Source organism: Gopherus flavomarginatus, chromosome 1 (genome assembly GCF_025201925.1).
Source record: "Gopherus flavomarginatus isolate rGopFla2 chromosome 1, rGopFla2.mat.asm, whole genome shotgun sequence".
Lineage (NCBI taxonomy): Eukaryota > Metazoa > Chordata > Testudines > Testudinidae > Gopherus > Gopherus flavomarginatus.
The window spans coordinates 156,736,097-156,759,804 of record NC_066617.1 but is presented as its reverse complement, the minus strand read 5'-3'; the positions used below and the strand labels follow the sequence as shown (position 1 = coordinate 156,759,804).

Below are 23,708 nucleotides of genomic sequence, written 5' to 3'. Positions count from 1 at the left end.
TGCTGTCTACCCTGTGTGTAAATATAAGCATATTGTAAAATAATTTAGAAAGTTATTTTAATCAGTAGCTACTAGGACTGGTTTTTTTGGTAAGGGTAGTACACTTGTAGCTATAGATGGAGAGGTTATCTGACCTTTTAAAGGAGTTTTACAGGTTGAATATTTGGTATGTGAGACATAATGGACTTAAGCCAATGACTGTACAAATTTAAAACCTTTAATGCTGCTGCTAGCAGGAATGTTCCTGTACTTTAACAAGTGTAATAATCATATTTCATCTGCCATATCCCTGTCAAACAACAGCAGGGAATTATTGCTTCCTGCCCCCTAACAATAATATTCATTCACTGAACATGCCATCTCAACTCCCTCTTCTCAGTTTGTTGCTGTTGCCCTCTGATCATTACCCAGAAGCTGCTTTGGAGTGTACAATATAGGAAGACTTTCAAGGCAGAACAAGAGGAATCCTTCTCTATAGTAAGTTAAGTGGACATATCTGTGATTCTTGGTTAATTGGTCTCGATTTATGACATGGTATGGAAACCAGGCAAATCATACTGTCCCTAACTTTGCATGGGAAGATGGACTAGATTGCACAAAACTGGGTGGTCTAAACCTTATTTCCCTTAGGTTCAGCACAGTTCAAGTCCATTGGAGCTTTACTTGCTGACTTTAAACTTGTTCCTTACCCACCTTCCAACACCAAGTAGCACTGGGAACTCTGAATTCTGAGATTATCTCACACTCCCCCCACCATCTCCTCATAGAATTAGTAACCAGTAACCAGGACACTCATCTAACAAATACAGAGGGCCAGGAGCATGGTGACTGGAGCTGGAAAACATAGGATATTGGCCTAGAAGGGACCTCCTGTGTCAGAGTCCAGTCTCCCTGATATCATGGCAAACCAGTCATATAATTCTGTTTATAGATTTATCAAATTCCATTTTAAAATCGGTTAGGTTGTTTGACCTCATCACTCCTACTGGAAGACTGCTCCAGAACTTGCTCCTCTGATGATCAGGAACCTTCTAATTTCCGGTCCCAATTTATTCATGGCCAGCTTATACCCATTTGTTCTTGTGCCAATAATGTCCATTACTTTAAACAGCTCTCCTCCCTCTAGCGTTTTTCCACTGAGGTATTTATACAGAGCAATCAGTTCCCCTTCTTGGCTTTTGTTCTGCTACACGAAGCAAGCCAAGCTCTTTTAATCTCCTCTGCATTTCTCTGATCATCCTAGTAGCCCTTCTCTGCATTTGGACCAGTCTGAATTCCTGTTTCTTTAACATGGATGACCAGAACTGTACACAGTATTCCAGGTGAGGTCTTACCAATGCCTTGTACAATGGCATCAATACTTCTCTCTCTCTACTGGAAATACCTCACTTGATATATCCTAGGATCATACCTGCCCTTCTCATGGCTGCATTACATTGGTGGCTCAGTCATCTTGTGATCAACTAATACACCGGGTCTTTCTCCTCTATAGTTTTTCCAACTGATGAACCCCCAGTTTACAGCAGAAATTCTTATTGGTCCCTCAGTGCATGACCTTGCACTTCATAGTATTAAATTTCATCCCATTTCTACTGCTCTGGTCGGTCCTCAAGGTCATCCAATTCTTCCTGTATAATACTCCAGCCCTCCTCTGCATTGATGAGGCCTTCCAACACTGTCAGAGGCAAACTTCATTAGCACATTGCTACCTTTTGCGCGAAGGTCACTAATGAAAATAGTAATGAAGATTGGTCCCAAGACAAACCTTGAGGCTCTTCACTGGTAACTTCCCTCCAGACCTGATAGTTCTCATTTCAGCATAACCTGTTGCCTTCTCCGCTTCAGCTAGCTCTTTGCCCACCTTACATTTTTTATATTAAGCCCTCATTTTCCCTCTAAATTAATAATACCTCAAACACAGCAAATGCCAGCCCCTGAGCTCAGCTTTAGAGATCTTTGAATTTAGGAACCCACTCGAATTTGCAGATGTAGATTTTCTATGACACATGTCAAATTACTTATGGTTAGAGCCCTTATGGATACAAAATTTGTATCTGCATCCAATCTGCAAACACAGTCCCCAGATATCCGCAGATTTTTAGGGCTCTACTTATGGTCCCAGTTCATCACATCTCATTCTAGCTTCCATATGCCAAAGTTTTGTTTGGCTGTGGCCTGCCTGGCACTGAAGCAGGACAGACTTTTTAATCTGTCATAAGATTAAAACACATGCTCAGGCTTCATCCCATGAGCCTTCCTTCACACAAAGGTGGAAATGGCCATTCCATTTCCTACTGGTGAGTCTATAAGAAACAGTCTTTGGGATCTTGAACTCACCTGTCTGATACAAGGCTTTGAGAGAAGCAACGTCGGACAGGTCTTCAGCTCTTGCCTGACACAGCCAGCGATTGTAACTAGAAAAGTCAAACACACATATAGGGTCAAAGCTGTCTCTGGGTATGTCTACACTACAGGAGTATTCCAATTTTACATAAACCGGTTTTGTAAAACAGATTGTGTAAAGTCAAGTGCACACAGCCACACAAAGCACAATAATTCGGCGGTGTGTGTCCATGTACCGAGGCTAGCGCCGATTTCAGGAGCATTGCATTGTGGGTAGCTATCCCGTACATATCCCATAGTTCCTGCAGTCTCCTCCACCCATTGGAATTCTGGGTTGAGAGCCCAATGCATGATGGTGCAAAAACAGTGTTGCGGGTGATTCTGAGTAAATGTCGTCACTCATTCCTTCCTCCATGAAAGCAACGGCAGACAATCATTTCGCGCCCTTCTTCCCTGGATTGCCCTGGCAGACGCCATAGTATGGCAAACATGGAGCCCGTTTTGCCTTTTGTCACTGTCACCGTATGCGTACTGGATGCTGCTGACAGAGGTGGTACTACAGTGCTACACAGCAGCATTCATTTGCCTTTGCAAGATAGCTGAGACGGTTACCATCCCTATTGTACCGTCTGCCATGCCATTGTAAATTGGCGATGAGATGATGGTTATCAGTCGTTCTGTACTGTCTGCTGCTGTCATGGGTGCTCCTGGCTGGCCTTCGCCGAGGTTGGCCAGGGGCGCAAAGACAAAAATGAGAATGACTCCCCAGGTCATTCTCTCCTTTATGTTTTATCTAAAAATAGAGTCAGTCCTGACTAGAATATGGGGCAAGTGTACTAGAGAACCAGGGTACCAGAGAGCACAGCCACTCCGTGTCAGATCCCGCAGAAATGATGAGCTGCATGCCATTCTAGGGGGTGACCCTGCAACAACCCCACTCATTGCTTCCCTCCTCCCCCAACCCTCCTGGGCTACCATTGCAGTGTCCCCTTATTTGTGTGATGAAGTAATGAAGAATGCAGGAATAAGAAACATTGACGTTTTAGTGAGATAAAATGAGGGGAAGGCAGCCTCCCGCTGCTATGATAGTCCAGGCAGTACACAATCTTTTCTTTAGACATGAAGGGGGGGAGGAAGCTGATGGAGCTCAACCCCCAGTTGCTATGATGAAGACGGTTACCAGCTGTTCTGTACCATCTGCTCGGAATGACCGGGAGTCATTCCTATTTTTACCTAGGCACCCCCAGCTGACCTCACCGAGGTCAGCCAGGAGCACTCACGGGCTGATGATTACAATGGCAGATGGTACAATATGACTGCTATCCACCAGGAAGGGGATGCTAGTGTTCAGTGCTGCAGCACCCTATCTACCAGCAGCATGCAGTAAACATAGGGTGATACTGAAAAAAAGTGAGAAACGTTTTTTTTCCCTTTTCTTTCGGGGCGGGGCGGGGGGGATGGTGTAAATTGACGACATATACCCTGAACCACCCGGGACAATGTTTTTGACCCTTCAGGCATTGAGAGCTCAGCCAAGAATGCAAACGCTTTTCGGAGACTGCGGGGACTGTGGGATAGCTGGAGTCCTCAGTACCCCCACCCTCCCTCCACAAGCGTCCATTTGATTCTTTGGCTTTCCGTTACGCTTGTCACGCAGCACTGTGTTGTGGCCTCTGTCTATCATAGCCTGGAGATTTTTTCAAATGCTTTGTCATTTAGTCTTCTGTAACGGAGCTCTTATAGAACTGATTTGTCTCCCCATACAGCAATCAGATCCAGTATCTCCCGTACGGTCCATGCTGGAGCTCTTTTTGGATCTGGGACTGCATCGCCACCCGTGCTGATCAGCGATCCACGCTGGGCAAACAGGAAATGAAATTCAAAAGTTTGTGAGGCTCTTCCTGTCTACCTGGCCAGTGCATCCAAATTCAGATTGCTTTCCAGAGCGGTCACAATGGTGCACCGTGGGATACCGGCCGGAGGCCAATACCATCGATTTGCAGCCACACTAACCCTAATCCGACATGGCAATACCGATTTCAGCGCTACTCCTCTCGTCGGGGAGGAGTACAGAAACCAGTTTAAAGAGCCCTTTATGTTGATATAAAGGGCCTTTTGCGTGGACGGGTGCAGGGTTAAATCGGTTTAACGCTACTAAATTGGGTTTAAACGCGTAATGTAGACTAGGCCTCTCTTTCATCTGTGTTAGAAAGCATGAAGATCAGTCTGGAAAAATTGGAGGAGCTGGATCTGCTACACTTAGTGTTATAGAGCAGTCAACACTGCAATTTTTTGCGTAAGGAAACTGCTTCTGAAGTGCTTCAATGGGGAGTGTTTGAAAAAAAAAAGGAATATTGACTGTTGTCTAGTTATACTGTTGGTTACTTTGCTTGGGACAATAAATATACACTTAATTGGTTCTCTTTTCTAGCCCTCATGCACAGCTGCAATGGTATTGCATTTCAGTTGCAAACATTTAAGGAGAATTTTCACATCCAACTAACACTATTTGGGTTAAATATTTAAAACAGTGAAAAGGGGTGGTTGTTTTTTAAATCCAGAAGTTGGGTCTAACTAGTGACACTGGCCTTTTAATACCAAACGTATATAAACAAGTCAGTGCTTCAAACGCACACTGAAAGCCATGCCTCATGCCCAAAATATGAGTATCATAACATAGGACTGGCTCCCTAGGAGGAAGTTAAACCTCCCTCTAATATGCAAAGAGCAGGGAAAAAAACGCAATTCAGCTGAAAAAATAAGCAGCAACTCAAAATTCTCTCTTCCCTCTAACTTCAAAAGCATAGGAGGAAAAAGGGTTTATTAGGTGCACAGGATTCAAAAGGGCATGAGTTCTGAAACCGGTGTGCCTGTCTTAGAAAGAGAAGACTAGGTTCAGTTGCTGAAAGCTATGATGGAACTGTGCCATCTAGTGGTAAACAGGCAGTACAACTGCTCCAATGTGTCTAAGTCAGTGGTCCCCAAAATGTGGGGCGCCCCCACCACAGCCCGGCTGTGGCTCTGCTTCTGCCCCTGACCTCGGCCCCACTCCCAGCCCCCCTTTACCCCTGCCCCAGATGCAGCTCCAGCTCTGGGGGACGTGGACATAGGGAAAGGGGGGTATAACCCTCAAAATTTGGGACCCCTGGTCTAGGTCCTGCAGATATGAAAACAACGGAACAAAATCCCCACAAAAAATGAAAACCAACCCTTACCCCGGTCCCATACTTTTAGCACCAAGAGGCTATTCCAGGGATCTAGAATGAAACTAGGCCTTGTCCATGCTTTCCTGCTAACAGACTGCAGGTTTGCGAGACACAGAAAGAGAGCATTAAAGATCTTTCCCAGAGTCACAGGCCTAGCTGAGACATGCATATAGAGAAACAAGGCAACATGTTCTCACTTTCTCTGATGCTGTTTCTGCAGTGCTGCCTCCGACAACTGTCCCTGAAGGATGAGGCGCCTCTGCTTATCAATATCTCCCTCCATGCGGGCAAATGCATGGGAACCAATGAATGAAATATCTGCTTCCAGCCCCTCCTCATCCGAGTTATCTGCAATGGAAGCATGGGTGAAGAAGCTGTAAGGAAGCCAGAGCTCAAACTATATACAGGAGAACCACAATAATGAACATGGAAATGTTGCCTCATGACAGTGCATCAATAAGACACAACGAAATCACAAGGTGACTGCAGCCATGACACACAAAAAAAGACACCATGTTATGATGCACAAATTTTCTGTAGTTCCATTTGATAGAGCAATGACCTCTATTGAGCTTAACTCCATGCTAAGAACAAGGAACTCCTGAAATCTAATCTTAGCTCCGTTAGCGATTTAGGGTATGTCTTCACTACCTGCCAGATCAGCAGGCAGCAATCGATTCAGCAGGGGTCGATTTATTGCGTCTAGTCTAGATGCGATAAATCAATCCCTGAGTGCTCTCCTGTCGACTCCTGTACTCCAGCTTGAGAGGTGCAAGCAGAGTCAATGGGGGAGTGGCAGCAGTTGACTCACCACAGTGAAGAAATCATGGTAAGTCAATCCAAGTACATTGACTTCAGCTACGTTATTCACATAGCTGAAGTTACGTAACTTAGATTGATCCCCCCTACTGTAGACCAGGCCTAAGTTTGACCTTGGGCAAATCAATCCTACTTGCCCCTAGCCACAACCAGTAGAGTGATAACAATGAACTATTTCCAGTGTTACTCCAATGTTTATAAAGTGCCTTGAAAATACAAGTGTGCCTTGTAAACGCTAAAGGTATTTTCTCTAGCTCTTAAACTAGAGGTCAGTCTAGATAAATGGCCTCCTTCTGGGCTTAGCATCTATAAATCTATAAACTGAGTAACACGGTGACTGCAGACATGCATCCTTGGAACAGATGGATTGGCCTTGTCTGCTCTAGGGGAGAACAAAAAGACAGATCTGTAATTCACCATGAGGTGCAGCTCCACCTATGGTAATGCTGAAAACTGTATCAGACAGGGCTTGGATGTTACCACTACATCACCTAACCCTGATCAGAACAGACTTTCATTAGATGGTGGTAAAAAAGCTTCAACTTAGGTGATTTCAAGGAAGAGACTGTTGAAGTTTCCCAGTCATCTCAGACTAGAGCAATGCATCAGAATGAGTGGCGTTGCGGGGGGGAATGAAAATCCGAGCATAGGCCTCCAACCACCTCCCACATACAAAGGGAGAAAGCAGAAGTTACTGCTGTGGAAACCAGGCAGCTGCCTGAGCCGGACATAGGTAAAATCTCATTTTGAAGATTCTCTCTGTTGGGTACACTCCATCTAAAATATGGGATTCATAATTCTCTGTGCAAGTTTTCTGGTTTTCCTTGGCTTTTGTGCCAATATTTCAAGGTTGAATTATAACTCACCATCTGGAGCACCTGGTTTTTCACTGATCCTGATCTGTCGCTCTGGTACTACTGGCTCCCCTTCTGAATTGCCAATATCTGCAGGAAGGCACGGTAAGGAATGACATTCTTCTTCCAATGACCTTGGAAAATACAGAGGCAGCAGCTTCTGGTAAGTGGCCTACAAATGACAGGAAGTTTGAGAAGGCTTTGCAGGCATCTCAATTCTTCAGAGAGCGCTAAAAACTACTTTTCTATACAGCCACACAAGAACCTGTAACTCTGTAAAGAGGGTAGGGGAATAATGGATCACTCTCCTAGGTACTTTTCAGTCAGCTGCATTACTCTTCCTTTCTTCCACTGAGCTTTTGCCAAAAACAAGAGAATAAAAGGAGCCAGCCTCAGTTTTACAGAGGTTTTAAATAGGGCTGTCAATTAATCACAGTTAACTCAAAAAAAAATTAATCACGATTAATTGCACTGTTAAAACAATAGAATATCAATTGAAATTTATTAAATAATATCTTGGATATTTTTCTACGTTTTCATATATATTGTATTCTGTATTGTAAGTGAAATCAAAGTATATTATTTTCATTATAAATACACCTCTACTCGCTATAATGTGGTTGTGGGGAGCCCCAAACCCCTACCTATAGCTGAAACCCATTATATCGGGTTAGGGGCAGCAGAGCTCTGGCAGTGATTTAAAGATCTCCGGGCTCCAGCTGCTGCGGGGAGCCTGGACCCTTTAAATTGCTGGTGAGCCCCACTGCTGCAGCCCCAGGGTAGCGGCGGCAGGGCTCCAGCAGTGATTTAAAGGGCCCTGGGCTCGCTACAGCAGCCGGAGCCCCGGACCCATTAAAGCACCGCTGGAGCTCTGTTGCCACCGCACTATATGCGAACCTGTGTTATATCGGGTCGCATTATAGCAGGATAGAGGTGCATTTGCACTGCAAAAATGATAAACAAAAGAAATTGTATTTTTCAATTCACCTCATACAAGTACTGTAATGCAATCTCTTTGTTGTGAAATTGCAACTTATAAATGTAGATTGTTTTGTTACATAACTGCACTCAAAAACAAAACAATATAAAACTTCAGAGCCTACAAGTCCACTCAGTCCTACTTGTTCAGTCAATTGCTAAGAAAGTGAGAAAAGACATTTGCATGGCACTTTTGTGTGTGTCTCTACATGCCAGATATGCTAAACATTCATATTCCCCTTCCTACTTCGGCCACCTTTCCAGAGGACATGCTTCCATGCTGATGACGCTTGTTAAATAAATAATGCGTTAACTTAATTTGAGACTGAACTCCTTGGGAGAGAACTGTATGTCCTTTGCTGTTTTACCCGCATTCTGCCACATTTTCCTTGTAATAGCAGTATTGGATGATGACCAGCACATGTTGGTCATTTTAAGAACAGTTTCACTGCAGATTTGACAAAACGCAGAGAAGGTACCAATGTGAGATTACTAAAGACAGCTACAGCACTTGACCCAAGGTTTAAGAATCTGAAATGCCTTCCAAAATCTGAGAAGGATGAGGTGCGGAGCATGTTTTCAGAAATCTTAGAAGAGTAACACTCTGATGTGGAAACTACAGAACCCGAACCACCGAAAAAGAAAATCAACTTTCTGCTTGCTGGTGGCATCTGACTCAGATAATGAAAGTGAACATGCATCGGTCCGCACTACTTTGGATTGTTATCGAGCAGAACCCATCATCAGCATGGACGCATGTCCTCTGGACTAGTGGTTGAAGCATGAAGGGACATGTGAATCTTCAGCGCATCTGGCATGGAAATATCTTGCAATGCTGGCTCTAAAGTTTTACACTATTTTGTTTTTGAGTGCAGGTTTTTTTGTACATAATTCTACATTTGTAAGTTCAACTTTCATGATAAAGAGATTGCACTACAGTACTTGTATTAGGTGAATTTTTTTTTTTTTTTTTTTTTTTACAGTGCACATACTTGTAATAAAAAATAAAAAATATGAAGTGAGCACTGTACACTTTGTATTCTATGTTGTAATTGAAATTAATTACATTTGAAAATGTAGAAAACATGGAATTTTTTTAAATACATGGTATTCTATTATAGTTTACAAATGCAATTAATCATGATTATTTTTTAATTGCTTGACAGCCCTAGCTTTAAAGAGTCACAGAAATATTAAGTCACATCAATTCCACCCTCTTTCCCCACTCCTTCCTCCTCCCTCCCCGACATGTTAAAAAACAGTAAAAACTAAAAAAGAGCCACCATATCTAAACAACAAAGTAAAAGCAGTAGTTAGAGGCAAACAGGCATTCTTTAAAAAGTGGAAGTTAAATCCTAATGAGGAAAATAGAAAAAAGCATAAACTTTGCCAAATTAAGTGTAAAAATATAATTAAGAAGGCCAAAAAGAATTTGAAGAACAGCTAGCCAAAGACTCAAAAAGGAATAGCAAAAAATGTTTTAAGTACATCAGAAACAGGAAGCCTGCTAAACAACCACTGGGGCCACTGGATGATCGAGATGCTAAAGGAGCACTCAAGGATGATAAGGCCATTGCGGAGAAACTAGATTAATTCTCTGCATTGGTCTTCATGCTTCATGGCTGAGGATGTGAGGGAGACTCCCAAACCTGAGACATTCTTTATGGGTGACAAATCTGAGGAACTGCACCAGACTGAGGTGTCATTAGGGGAGGTTATGGAACAAAACGATAAATTGAACAGTAGTAAGTCACCAGGACCAGATGGTATTCACCCAAGAGTTCTGAAGGAACTCAAATGTGAAATTGCAGGACTACTAACTGTCATCTGTAACCTATCATTTAAACCCGCTTCTATACCAAATGACAGGAGGATAGCTAATGTGATGCCAATTTCTTTAAAGGGCTTCAGAGGTGACCCTGGCAATTACAGGCCAGTAAGCCTGACTTCAGTATTGGGCAAACTGGTTGAAACTATCATAAAAAACAACATGGTTTTTGTAAAGGGAAATCATGTCTCACCAACCTATTAGAATCCTTTTAGGGGGGTCAACAAGCATGTGGAAAAGGGGGATCTGGTGGATATAGGGTATTTAGATTTTCAGAAAACCTTTGACAAGGTCCCTCAGCAAAGGCTCTTAAGCAAAGTACACAGTCATGGGATAAGAGGGAAGGTTCTCTCATGGATTAGTAACTGGTTAAAAGGGTATGAATAAATGGTTAGCTTTCAGAGAGGTAAATAGTGGGGTGCCCCAGGGGTCCGTACTGGGCCCAGTCCTAGTCAACATATTCATAAATGATTTGAAAAAAAAGAGGTAAACAGTGAGATGGCAAAATCTGCAAATGATACAAAACTACTCAAGATAGTTAAATCCTAGGCAGACTGTGAAGAGCTTCAGAAGTATCTCTCAAACTGGGTGACTAGGCAACAAAATGGCAGATGAAATTCAATGTTGATAAATGCAAAATAATGCATATTGAAAAAACATAATCCCAACTATGCATATAAAATAATGGGGCCTAAATTAGCTGTTACCACTCAAGAAAGATCTTGGAGTCACTGTGGATAGTTCTCTAAAAACATCCACTCAATGTGCAGCGGCAGTCAAAAAAAGTGAACAGAATGTTGGGAATCATTAAGAAAGGGATAGATAATATGACATAAAAAATTATATTGCACCTATATAAATCCATGGTATGCCCACATCATGAATACTGTGTGCAGATGTGGTCGCCCCATCTCAAAAAAGATATACTGGACTTGGAAAAAGTTCAGAAAAGGGCAAGAGAAATGATTGGGGGTATGGAATGACTTCCGTATGAGGCGCAATAAATAAGACTGGGATTTTTCACCTTGAAAAAAGATGACTAAGGGAGGATGTGATAGAGGTCTATAAAATCGTGACTGGTGTGGATAAAATAAATAAGGAAGTGTTATTTACTCCTTCTCATAACACAGGAACTAGGGGTCACCAAACGAAATTAATAGGCAGCAGATTTAAAACAAACAAAAGGAAGTATTTTTTCACACAACGCACAGTTAACCTGTGGAACTCCTTGTCAGAGGATGTTGTGAAGGCCAAGACTACAACAGGGTTCAAAAAAGAACTAGATAAATTCATTGAGGGTAGTTCCATCAATGGCTATTAGCCAGGATGGGCAGGGATGGTGTCCCAAACCTTTGTTTGCCAGAAGCTGGGAATGTGTGACAGGAGATGGATCACTTGATGATCACCTGTTCTGTTCATTCCATCTGGGGCACCTGGCATTGGCCACTGTCGGAAGACTGGATATGGGCTAGATGGACCTTTGGTCTGAACAAGTATGGCCGTTCTTATGTCAGGGCAGTCTTGTGCCCTGGAGCATATTTCATTAAAGTTGTGTCTAGACTAGCATCTAGAGAAATGGACTTCCCTCCTGTGAGACAATATCATCACCGCAGGTCACCCCTTCAGTATATCTGTGTCTGGTATTATCAGCCTACACTTTCCCTCTCAGTTTCAATCCATTATTGCTAATGATACCTTCCTAAAGGAATCTTCCTCCTCATCTCTAACTCCCTTCACATACTTCCAAGATTGCTATACCTTTTTAACCCTCTGATGCTTAGTCAAAGCTTCATGTTTAGTTTGATTCTTTCCTTTAAGTTATTATTGTTATCTATGCCTGTATGTCCACAGGTGAAAGCAAAACAGAGGAAACAGAAATATAGTGGGGCCCAAGAAGATAAGAAGTTTGCTAAGGAGATAAAGTGAGATTCACCTTGGGCAAATCCAAGCCAGCAAACATTAATTTGATTGCAAGGTAGGAACCCTAAAACTCTTAAGTGTTGAGACTTGTTTGCAGGGCCAATCAAATAATGCCTAATCCCATGCCACATTGACAACTGACCTAGAGAGGGAGCTGCCTTTAATTTGCATCAACTAGGGTAGACTGCAGCCACCTCTTTTCTTGAAATAAAAAAATAGTCTGCAGGGACGAAAGATCCTAACAAAGGCTGCTTGCATCAAGCTGGAGCACTGCATATCATGCTCTGTCATTTCTGTAGACTGGATCCCTTTTAAAGAAGAGGGCACTTGCAGGCTATGTTTTGGCCACCCCAGGGCCAAGCAAGGGTAGAGAATGGTCTCTGATTGAGAAATATGAGGGAAGGGATGAGCAGCTGGACTTGGAGAAAGCCTTTCCATTTAGAAGCCCAGATTGTTCTTAAGATAGTACAAGATATATTCCAGCTCCCAGTGCGAAGAACACTGACTGGATTTGCTGTGTTATACACATATTAGTAGAAGGTACTCTACACAAATACAGTGAGAAGACATGGAGGAATGTCAATATTCAAACTGCCAAAGGCTTTTTGTCTTAGAAACAGAACAATGGTTAGCTAATTTCTCCAAGTAATGTCTGAAACAGCCAGTTGCTAGGTGTTTGTGGGAGGATCTGTGGGGATGCTAATCTTAGGAGCAGGGAGGATTTTTAGCAGGAGGGATGCAAGGTGGGAATTTTGAATGTAGTGACTTGCTCTGCCTTCTTACAGCCAAAAACCACCTTGCACAAATATCCCATCTAACCCAAGTCCTTCATGCTGGTGCCCAAGTGATGAGTCAGGAACCTGTAAGTGACAAGTGGGGTGGCTTGGACTGCATCTGCAGCTAGCAGTGAGAATGTGAGCAGCAAGAAACTAGGAGAGGTGCTTTTGGTGAAACATCTGGGAGGAGGCTGAAAGGGATGCAGAGGAACCAACAGTCATGATGAAAGTCAGATGTAACAACTTGAGGATGGGGAAACTGGTCTTCAGCTTCACAGTACAACATACGGGACAAAAAGTCTACAATGCTCCAGTGCCCTAAGAATTAGAACATATTAAGAACTTGGGCAGGTTGAACAATGATGGGAAATACCTGTTCAAGCTCAGAGACTGCAAACACTACCTTCTCCAGGGTTTCCCCATGAATCTCCAGGAACCTTCTGACTGTGCCTGTGAGCAAGAGAATTAAATACATTGAGCAAACAGGGAGACTGATTTACAATCTCAGCTACAATCAGGGACACTCACTAGCTATAGGCATATACGAAAGATGCTCCCCTCCATCTGCAAGTGGGGGAAAGCCCTCACCCCACAGCAGGACCCTAATGGGTAGCTAAGAGCACCATACACAGTGGAGTGGGCACACACGAAAAGACAGTTTGCTAGATATTAAGAATATCCATAGTTATAGAATCATAGAAATCATAGACATGTAGAGCGGGAAGAGACCTTGCAAAGTCATCAAGTCCAGCCCCCCACGCTGAGGCAGGACCAACTAAACCTAGACCATTCCTGACAGTTTTATCCAAACTGCTTTTAAAAACCTCCAGCGATGGGGATTCCATCACCTTCCTTGGAAGCCTATTCCAGAGCTGAACCACTCTTAAAGATTTTCCTAATACTTAACAGTAATACTATTGAAAGACAAACGTTTTGTCATTCAGAGGTGTTAACTGCCCCCTTCCCCTGAAAGACAAAAGTTTTGCCACCGACAAGTGCCGGTGTGAACAGCACTTTGTTGCCAGGAGCACTCTCCTGCTGACACAGCTAATGTTGCTCGTTGGAGGTGGAAGTCTTTTGTTGGCAGGAGAGCTGACAAACAGCAGCTACACTGTGTGCCTTTTAGCGGCACAGCTGTAGTGTCAGAGCCATGTCGCTAAAACCTGCATATGTAGACATAGCCTAAGACTATTCCTTTTTGTCCTACCGTCAGTGGACATGGAGAACAACTGATCACAGTTTCTTTGTAAGAGCCTGAACATATCCAAAGACTCTTATCAGGCCCTCCCTGAGTCTTTTCTTCCTAAAACTAAACATGCCCAGTTTTTAAACCTTTCCTCATAGGTTAGGTTTTCAAATCCTTTTATCATTTTTGTTGTTCTCTTCGGGACTGTCTCCAATTTGCCAACACCTTCCCTAAAGCATGGTGTCCAGAGGTGAATACAGCACTCCAACAGATGCCCCACCAAGACTGAGCAGAGTGGGACAATAACCTCCTGTGTCACAGGGTACGTCTACACTACGGGATTATTCCGATTTTACATAAACTGGTTTTGTAAAACAGATTGTATAAAGTCGAGTGCATGCGGCCACACTAAGCACATTAATTCAGTGGTGTGCGTCCATGGTCCGAGGCTAGCGTCGATTTCCGGAGCGTTGCACTGTGGGTAGCTATTCCGTAGCTATCCCATAGTTCCCGCAGTCTCCCCTGCCCCTTGGAATTCTGGGTTGAGATCCCAGTGCCTGATGGGGCAAAAATCATTGTCGCGAGTGGTTCTGGGTAAATGTCGTCACTTATTCCTTCCTCTGGGAAAGCAACGGCAGACAATCATTTTGCGCCCTTTTTCCCTGGATTGCCCTGGCAGATGCCATAACACGGCAACCATGGAGCCCATTCAGCTTTTTTTTTTTTTTTATACTGTCACCGTATGTCTACCTGATGCCACTGACAGAGGCGATACTGCAGCGCTACACAGCAGCATTCACTTGCTTTTGCATGATAGAAGAGACGGTTATCAGTCGTTCTGTACCATGTGTTGCCATTGTAAATTGGCAATGAGATGACGGTTATCTGTCGTTCTGTAATGTCTGCTGCTATCATGGGTGCCCCTGGCTGAGGTCGGCCGGGGGAGCAAAGGCAAAAATGGGAATGACTCCCCGAGTCAATCCCTCCTTTACGGTATCTAAAAATAGAGTCAGTCCTGCCTAGAATATGGGGCAAGTGTACTAGAGAACCGGGGTATCAGAGAGCACAGCTGCTCCATGTCAGATACTACAGAAATGACAAGCTGCATGCCATTCACGGGGGTTGCCCCCGCAACAACCCCACCCGTTGCTTCCCTCCTCCCCAACCTTCCTGGGCTACTGTGGCAGTGTCCCCCCCATTTGTGCCATGAAGCTCTAAAGAATGCAGGAATAAGAAATACTGACTTGTTAGTGAAAAAAAATGAGGGGGAGGCAGCATTCCACTGCTATGACAGTCCAGGCAGGACATTAAGCAGTGCGGGGGAGAGGAGCCCAGCATCCCGCTGCTATGATAGTCCAGGCAGTACAGAATCTTTTCTTTACACAGGAAAGGGAGGGGGCTGATGGAGCTCAGCCCCCAGTTGCTATGAGGAGGACGGTTACCAGTCGTTCTGTACCATCTACTGGGAATAACCGGGAATCATTCCTATTTTTACCCAGGCGCCTCCGGTCAGCCTCACCTGAAGCCAGCCAGGAGCACTCACGGGCTGATGACAAGGACGGCTAGCAGTCCTACTGCACCATCTGCCAGCGGGGAGGGGAGAGGAGTGGATACTGCTCTTCACTGCCGCAGCATCGCGTCTACCAGCAGCATTCAGTAGACATAGGGTGACATTGAAAGAAGTCAAGAAACTATTTCTTTCTCTTTTCTTTCACGTGGGGGGAGAGGGAGTAAATTGTCGAGCTATACCCTCAACCACACCAGACAATGTGTTTGAACCTACAGGCATTGGGAGCTCAGCCAAGAATGTAAATATTTTTCAGAGACTGCTGTGGACTGTGGGATAGCTGGAGTCCTCAGTACCCCCTCCCTCCCTCCACGAGCGTCCATTTGATTCTTTGGCTTTCCGTTACGCTTGTCACACAGCACTATGTAGCCTGGAGATTTTTTTCAAACGCTTTGGCATTTCATCTTCTGTAACGGAGCTCTGATAGAACAGATTTGTCTCCCCATACAACAATCAGATCCAGTATCGCCCGTACGGTCCATGCTGGAGCTCTTTTTGGATTTGGGACTGCATCACCACCTGTGCTGATCAGAGCTCCATGCTGGGCAAACAGGAAATGAAATTCAAAAGTTCGCGGGGCTTTTCCTGTTTACCTGGCCACTGCATCCGAGCTCAGATTGCTGTCCAGAGCGGTCACAGTGGTGCACTGTGGGATACCACCCGGAGGCCAATACCATCGATTTGCGGCCACACTAACCCTAATCCGATATGGTAATACCGATTTTAGCGCTACTCCTCTCGTTGGGGAGGAGTACAGAAACCGATTTAAAGAGCCCTTTATATTGATATAAAGGGCCTCGTAGTGTGGACGGGTACAGCGTTAAATCGGTTTAACGCTGCTAAAATCAGTTTAAACGTGTAGTGTAGACCAGGCCTCACATACAACACTCCTGTTAATACACCCCAGAATGATACTTGCCTACACACTGTTGATGATGTCATTTCTTCCTTCATGGGATCAGTCAAAAGCTGTCCTTTTCTCTCAGCCCATTTGTCCATGCAGTGACTGCAGTAGCTCAGACAAGAATGTCTGGCTTCTCACCTTCTTCCTTCAAACAGTCCACTGAAAGCCTTCTACTGCAACCCTCTGACCATGCCACACTCAGATTCAAGTCCCTTCACTGGTACAGTGTTCATCTAAGTTCATGCTTCTGGAATTTACCTTCAAGGTTCTGCACAAATTTTGCTCCTATTTAAAATTCTGCTCCCAGTTCTCTCTACTCCCTCTCCCACATTCTTTGTTCTGGTCAAGCCTCCCTTCTCTCCACATCTTTTGGACATCATACTTGTCCCATTCATCTTTGGATTTTCCATGCTGCCACTCTTGCTGGGAACAGTCTCCTACCTAAACGCTGAATGGCCACCTTCTCTCCACTCAAATCCTTCTCTACACACATCTGCAAGATCCATCAACATTAATTAAGGTGCAAAAAAAGGCAACATCTTATTTTGAGAACAGACCCTCACCTGATGACTCTGAACTGTATTTTCTCTCATTTAGAATGCAAGTCTCTTGGGGCTGGGTGCTTGTTACTTTCTAGGTATTGGACACTGCACAATGGGGCACTCAACACAGGGCGAAAGATCTTCTCTCCATGCAAGCTTCCCTTTATAGTAAACTGGAAATGGGTATGAGAAACAAAAACATTGGCTCTAAAAGTAGGACAGCAATCACAAGGTGTCAGCAACTGAATCTGTGGGCTCATTACCTGTGAACATAGAGAAGCCTGGCTAATTTCCGGAAAGAAGGAGTGGCAGAGATGTGAAATGTGTTCCCAGAGACCCACAAGGCCAACTCAATCCATTCCCTCATGAGCCAAGCTCCATTCTCTGAACTACTTCCAGAAGAGGTTACTAACGTATGTTGAGCGAAAGTCCCAGAACAAGCCAACATGCACTGCAAGTTTCCAGGAAAGCCAGGCGCCTCAAGCAACCCCACATTGTACACAAGCTAATCTTCAATAGTAGAGGCTGCTCCAAAGCTGGTTCATCAGCACAAAGCCTCACAAACAAACCAAAACACCACTATAAAGGGCAATGAATTTAGAAATAAGAAACCCCAATGATTTTCTGATGCACCGGAGAAGAGAGACTTATGGTGACATCTGTCACTCACTCTGAGGGGCCTTTCACTGTAGCATTTAATTGTGCACCCCTGCTGGCCTGTCGCAGATGTAAAGTACTGCTGATGCCTTGGAGAAAACTTCAAAAAGCATTTTAAATTAGAAGTGATTCTCTTGTGATTTACAGATTTTATACTATTTCCTCTCTCCTGCTTTCTTAGACTATCCAAAGCTTTAGCATAACGTAAGGATGTGGCCAAGTTCCCATCAAGAGAAAACTGTTTTGTAACCAGGTCCCCAGACTGGGATGCCCTCGTGGTGTAGATGGGGCCCTTAGGCTGTGATCTTGTCAACTCTCATCAGTTAGTCATTTGGACAGGAAGAAACAAAAGGTCAGCACTTCACAGAACATTATTGGATTGTATGGATGTGCAGAGACTGAGAGCAGCAAGGAAGGGGTGTTACTAGGTTAGAGAACAAAATCCAAACAAATTAAATCAACGAAGGACTTTTCAAGCAATAGCAGCGGTTTGGAGAAAAAGAGGATGCATTTCCACACATTTCCTGCAGTTAAATTCTCATGTAAATGGCTTAAACCACAGCAAAAATCTCACAGGGGCCACTGCTGCTGTGGTTGAACAGCACGGGCAGTCATAAGGCCACCTTCCTTTCATAAGTCTCTCCCAGCTCCCCTTTTCACCGTGAAGGCTCTTCTGTATTCACATGCCATCTGGTGGGTACATACAGCTAAAACAGGAAGATTTTCGAACACTGGGTCAGTTTCTACCTCTGGTAGAAATGCAGGCTCCTGGCAAAACAACGCTGACTGAAACACCTAGGCATTTGCCAGGTTTACACCTGAATATACCTCTCTACTGACTTTGACCCACTGGAAGGCTGCACTACTTCCCCAACATTCTGCTGCTTAACACCTGCATCCCCAAATGCTCCAACACTGTGCTGTTATTTATGTCTAATGTGCACAACACTGGGCTCCAGCTAGTGTAGTGTTAGGACGCAGCGACCTTCCAAGACCTACTTACGCAGTGCTATGTGGGTTGCATCCTCCAAAGGGTAGCCTCTTTTCACAGAGTTTATGACACAGAATCCCACTGAGGACATTGCCTGCTCCCTGAAGTCAAGAGGAGAAAAGAAACCCAGACATGAAAACAAGAACCTCATACAGGAGTGAGCTATTGGCAGAAGGTATGGAGGAGGCAAGAAGCAGCTCAGTGGGCAGGATAAGGTACTAACACATCCCTCCTCTCTACTTGAGGAACCTCTTCTGGTTTGCAGCAGAGGGATTCCCACCTTATGAGCCACAGGAGGTTCACTAGGTGGAGAAGGCAGAGAAACACTACTTGTCCCCAGCTTTCTCCCCTGATTTGCTTCTGAACGTCCCTTCCCACATGGACCACTTCCTCTTAACTCAAACCAAGCTCCCCATAAGCTGCTCCACCACTCAGTTCCTTGGAAAACTGCTGTCCGCAGGTGGGCTCTGCCAGGAACAGAAGGGGAGATGCAGGGAATGGGTTCTTAGGAGAGGGGCAGGAGAGAAACACTAGCCTTTCCCTGTCTTATCCACTTGACTAGTCTCCTGTTTGCCAAAAAGGATTTCCACTGCTGCAAATCAAGAGGATCAACAGAGGGAAGGAAACCATGAGAGTATTCCCTCTTTCCTGTGGGGCCTGCTAGCAGCTAGAATCCATGAGAAATCTTAGGAAGCTTCTTGGGTCCTCCACACTGCCCTCTGGGTGGAATAATAATTATTTTTGCACTGACAAGTGCTCTGAGTGATCAGTTACATTGCTGGCCCTTTCTCTGCAGCAACAACAAGCTCAGAGGCCGTTTGTAAGAAGTGAAAGGTGCATGTCTCCAGCAAATATTTCACGTTATACCAAGATCTAAGCTGGTGACTGCCAACTTTACAAAGTCCACGGTTAGTTACTTTTGAAAGGTGACTGCCACCTAACGCCATCTAGTAAACGAAGCTTTATTTTTCCCTGCTTTGCTACTTTGTACCAAAATCCATTATTCCCCCCAATAACAGAAAAATTAAGTCTTTTTTGCATTCTATTTTCAGGGTGTCATAATTCAGAAACCTCTTGTCCAAATCACTTCAAAGTTTGCAGGAAAATTCTCCTGAGGCCCAGACCTAGCTACTAGTTTTAAGGCACATAAAACTATAGATTTGAGAAGATTGGGGATTCTGGAAAAAAGTGGCCTTATTATGGAAACTCAGGTGTAAACTTGACAACAAAGCAACTGTCATTGCACCGTAACAAACAGATCTTCGAATATCTAGAAAAGTTGTTTTCCCCTCTCCCTAAGAGACCACAAAGCTCCATTCCCAGATGTTGCTCCTTGTTCACTGTTTATCATAAGGTGTTGCTAAAATGACAGTAGCAGTCATAAGAAAATAAACTTTGAAGAATTCAAAAGCCCAAAAGTATAAAACATACTTAAATATATGAACATCAGAAACCACCAAAGATAAAAAAAGGTAAAAGCCATAAACTAATCATTTATGGATTTAGAAACACCTTGATTCACAGTGTGAAGATTTTATAGGATTTTCTGCAAGGTATAAGTAACTCCATAAAAAGGAAGTGCTTCTTCACATTGTAGTCACTCATCACTACAGGAGGCTTAGAGGCACATATTGGACTGAATTATATAAATCGGTAATGCCATCATGTGTAGCATACATGCATCTCAGACTTCAGGGGATCAGCTGTTCACCACAGGAGAAGAACAGATTCTCCCCTCTCCAAACATAGTGCAGTACATTCCTGGCCTTCTGCAGTTTGGAAGGTGGAGTGGGAAAAGAAGTCTGCCTTTCCCCTAAGCAATCAGTATCATCATTTGGCCAGGCTGGGATACATGTCTTGATGATCTGATACAACAAAGTCAATTATGCATGTGTATTCTCCCTTCAGAATGGCAACTCACGCCCCCAAGCACATAAGTGAGGGAGCAGAGTGGTCCCAGACTCTGCCCAGGTCTGAGTGTGTTGATGGGAATTCGTACCCACCTGGACTCTGCCCACACCAGGTAGCCCAGAAGCAGCATATATTATGGATAACAGACCCTGGCCCAAATTGCCATGTGCTTACTTTGCAAGCTGTAGGACATTGCGGTAGCAGCTATACAGGGAGCTCTCAGCTGCTGTGCGATATCTGCTCTTGTATTTGGGTCCCACAGTGTGAATAATAAATCGTGCAGCCAGGTTAAATCCTTTAGTCAGTTTTGCCTCCCCCGTCCGGCATCCTAAAGAAACATACAAAGGATAAGACACTGATGTCTTGGTAGGGCAGGGAGTAAAGCAACTCACTTCTCTTCATCCCCACACCAAACCCCACCTTGCAGCAAATCACTTCCACTTCATTAATTTCTTTGTTTCCCATAGTTCCTGTACCACAAGATGACAAGCTGCTACAGCAGCACTCAGCCAGCCTGGGGACATGCGGTGAGGTGTACTGGCTCCATTCTGCTTCTCAGAAGCTAAGCACTCAAGGAGTAGAACAGAAACACCAAGTCACTGGAGAGGCTATGTACCTCGATTGCAGTGTTCGCATGTAGACCTTAAACCCACTCCCCCTCACAAAAAAAGCAGTATATTAACTTGGCAAGACAGCTGCAGTAGAAACGTGCTTCGCAGACAAACACAAGCTCAGCTTTTCTGAAAGGCTTTGTTTTTAGGAGACTGCTGTTTGATTAAATTTCTTGGTATAGGAGACTGACATGATCCTTTTAATCAGACAACTTGTGGTTGTCAGAGCTATTAGAGATGGACAAGTCCTAACGGCACCTTTCCCCAACATCACATTGGAACATAGTGCATAGTTGTGCTTTGTGGTTTGTTCTACAAGATTTTCATCAGCCCAGTTTTGAATGTCTCCAGAGATGCCTGACAGATGTCACTGTTCAGAGAGGTTTCTGGGTATTCTGTCTACATTTTCTATTGTTCTATTTCATTCCTTTCCTCTTGGACAACTTGTCTCCCACAGACAGCGAAGTGTTTCCTTGCATACATGTAGCTTTCTGGGAACCATTTTCCCCCTCACATACTGGTAGTGTTCTGGGGACCATTTATAAGCATCTATTTCACAACCAGTTGTACACTTTGTACTTTGCAGAGAGTGATCTGGGCTCAAATCTATTCCAGTGGACCAAACTTCTTGCATCTTTAAAGCAAGATAGATGAGCCAATGTACTAGCCAGGAGCTACAAGATGTTTTTTTCCTCAAGTCTCCCCTTAAGAGTGAGAAATACTCTCAGAATCCACCAGCACAAGACTGGCTTAAACTATTCCAGCCTCACTTAAGGAGAAGAATTTACTCCCATTGAAGGGTGAGAGTTATATTAGATATGTGTCTTACGACTTTCTAAAACAAACTTAGTGCTTAGATTATCTACAATACCCAGATGTACAGACACGCTTTTCTTAACCTGTGTATTATATAAAATTGTTTGTTTTTTTTTAACGTTAGCTTCAATAAAAATTTTCAGTGTTCTGCACCACAGAACTGAGGAGCATTTGCTCCCTCTCAACAACAGTCCCAGCCCACTCCCAGCTGCTACTTCCCCCACCCCTTGTTGAGTGCTGAAAACACTGAGTAGGGCAATTGCTCCTCCTCCCAATCCTGGCTCCCAATACAACACACTTTCTTCTGCAGGTTTCTCCATGGAAACCAGTAGCAGAATAGGGAGGTCACAGGTTAGAGAATGGAACAACTTCAAGGGGAGAGATTAAGGGAGATCCACATCAGAATATCCATAAACCAGAGTTTAGAGCACTTTGCTGAGCCAGCAGATCCTGACTGAAATTCCCTTCTCATCAGGTAAAGGGGAGAATTGAACCAGGGTCTCCCACTCCCTGGAAGAGTACCCTAACCACCGGGCTGAAGGTTAGAAGGGAGTTCCTCCTCCTGCCAGTTTTGTGTGGAACTACGAGGCCTCTGACCATGTCAACTTGATCGGGTCCCACACTGTGTTAGATAGAGGAGCACCTATCTTCCCGTGATTTGTGTATTGCATGGGGTCTTAGGCAGCAGAGAGGCACCCAAATGCCTAGAGTGAGACAGCAGTGTGCATGCCCAGAAAAAGAAACAGGTGTCTAGAGAATTTTTACTATAATAATTTAGGCACTGAGGAAGTTAATTTAGGCACTGAGGAAGTTTAGGCACCTACAGGGTTAGGTGGCAGCCAAGTGGGAGTTTGGTGGATCTCAACGTTGCCTAAAAACAGGACCTCGGCACTTAAGTACCTTTGTGAATCCCATCTAAACGTCTCTATTCTTCCCTCATTGTTTTAGAGCAGGGGTTTGCAAACATTTAATGGGGTCACCACGGCTGGTGCTAGACTTGCTGGAGCCAAGCCTGAGACCCATTGGCCAGGGTTGGCTTCAGCTTTTCTCCTTCCTCCTGGGGCGACGGGGCGGGGGTGGGCTTGGGCTCCCCCTCCTGGGGTCATGTAGTAAGTTTTGTTGTCAGAAGGTGGGTTACGGTGCAATGAAGTTTGCATACCACTGTTCTAGACCCATCCAGGATGTGATCAGTTTGACGGGGGGGCAGAAGCAGCCCAGGGAAGAGAGATTCTTCCCCAACATTTTTTTCCTGTGCAAAACTAGAGAAAATCTTGACAGGAGCACAGGCTGGGAAACGAAAGAAGGACAGAAGTAAAAAACTAACCTGATGTAATAATATTCATCTGTAGCAGCAATCTCATCTTAGTGTACACTTCAGCAGTGCATTCCACCACAGATCTCAATGCAGTGTAGAAGAATTTGACAATTAAGCACACTGAGCAATGTTATAGTTTTGGGATAATTGCACCTTTGACCCCCACTCCAGTGGACTGCGCAAGGACTGCCCTCTCAGGTCTCAAGGTGACCCTCCCAGGTCTCTGGCCAAGGACCCACATCTCTCTCCCTCCCGACTAGGGGTTTAGGATTTTAGTCCCCTTGCACTTCCGACACAGCAGGTTTTGACTAAACTCCAGAACCTGCACTCTGCTCTCTCCAAAGACTATGACCAGTGTATGCCAGTGGTTATACGTAACCAAACAATTCTTTTGAAGCAAACATCTTCATTTACGGACAAAAACATACAAACAAATCATAAAACAATAAAAAGATATAAACGTGTACTTAAGCTTACCAGAAGG

General features: G+C 44.3%; 1 protein-coding gene across 4 annotated transcripts in view; it reads right to left on the bottom strand.

Moving 5' to 3' along the window:
* GDAP2 (ganglioside induced differentiation associated protein 2) overlaps positions 1–23,708 on the bottom strand; it is a 48,290-nt gene that overhangs the window by 14,870 nt on the left and 9,712 nt on the right. For 3 of the 4 annotated variants that reach the window (XR_007769058.1, XM_050921368.1, XM_050921373.1), the window contains exons 4-9: positions 20,657–20,810; positions 18,584–18,672; positions 13,098–13,174; positions 7,235–7,394; positions 5,747–5,897; positions 2,338–2,414 (exon numbers count right to left, since the gene is read on the bottom strand). Coding sequence is in view for 3 of the 4 variants with exons in the window: in XM_050921368.1 (XP_050777325.1) it covers positions 2,338–2,414; positions 5,747–5,897; positions 7,235–7,394; positions 13,098–13,174; positions 18,584–18,672; positions 20,657–20,810 (708 nt within the window). In the remaining variant the exon portion in view is untranslated. The remainder of the gene's footprint in view (positions 1–2,337; positions 2,415–5,746; positions 5,898–7,234; positions 7,395–13,097; positions 13,175–18,583; positions 18,673–20,656; positions 20,811–23,708) is intronic. The other variant, XM_050921385.1, reaches the window with a different exon arrangement.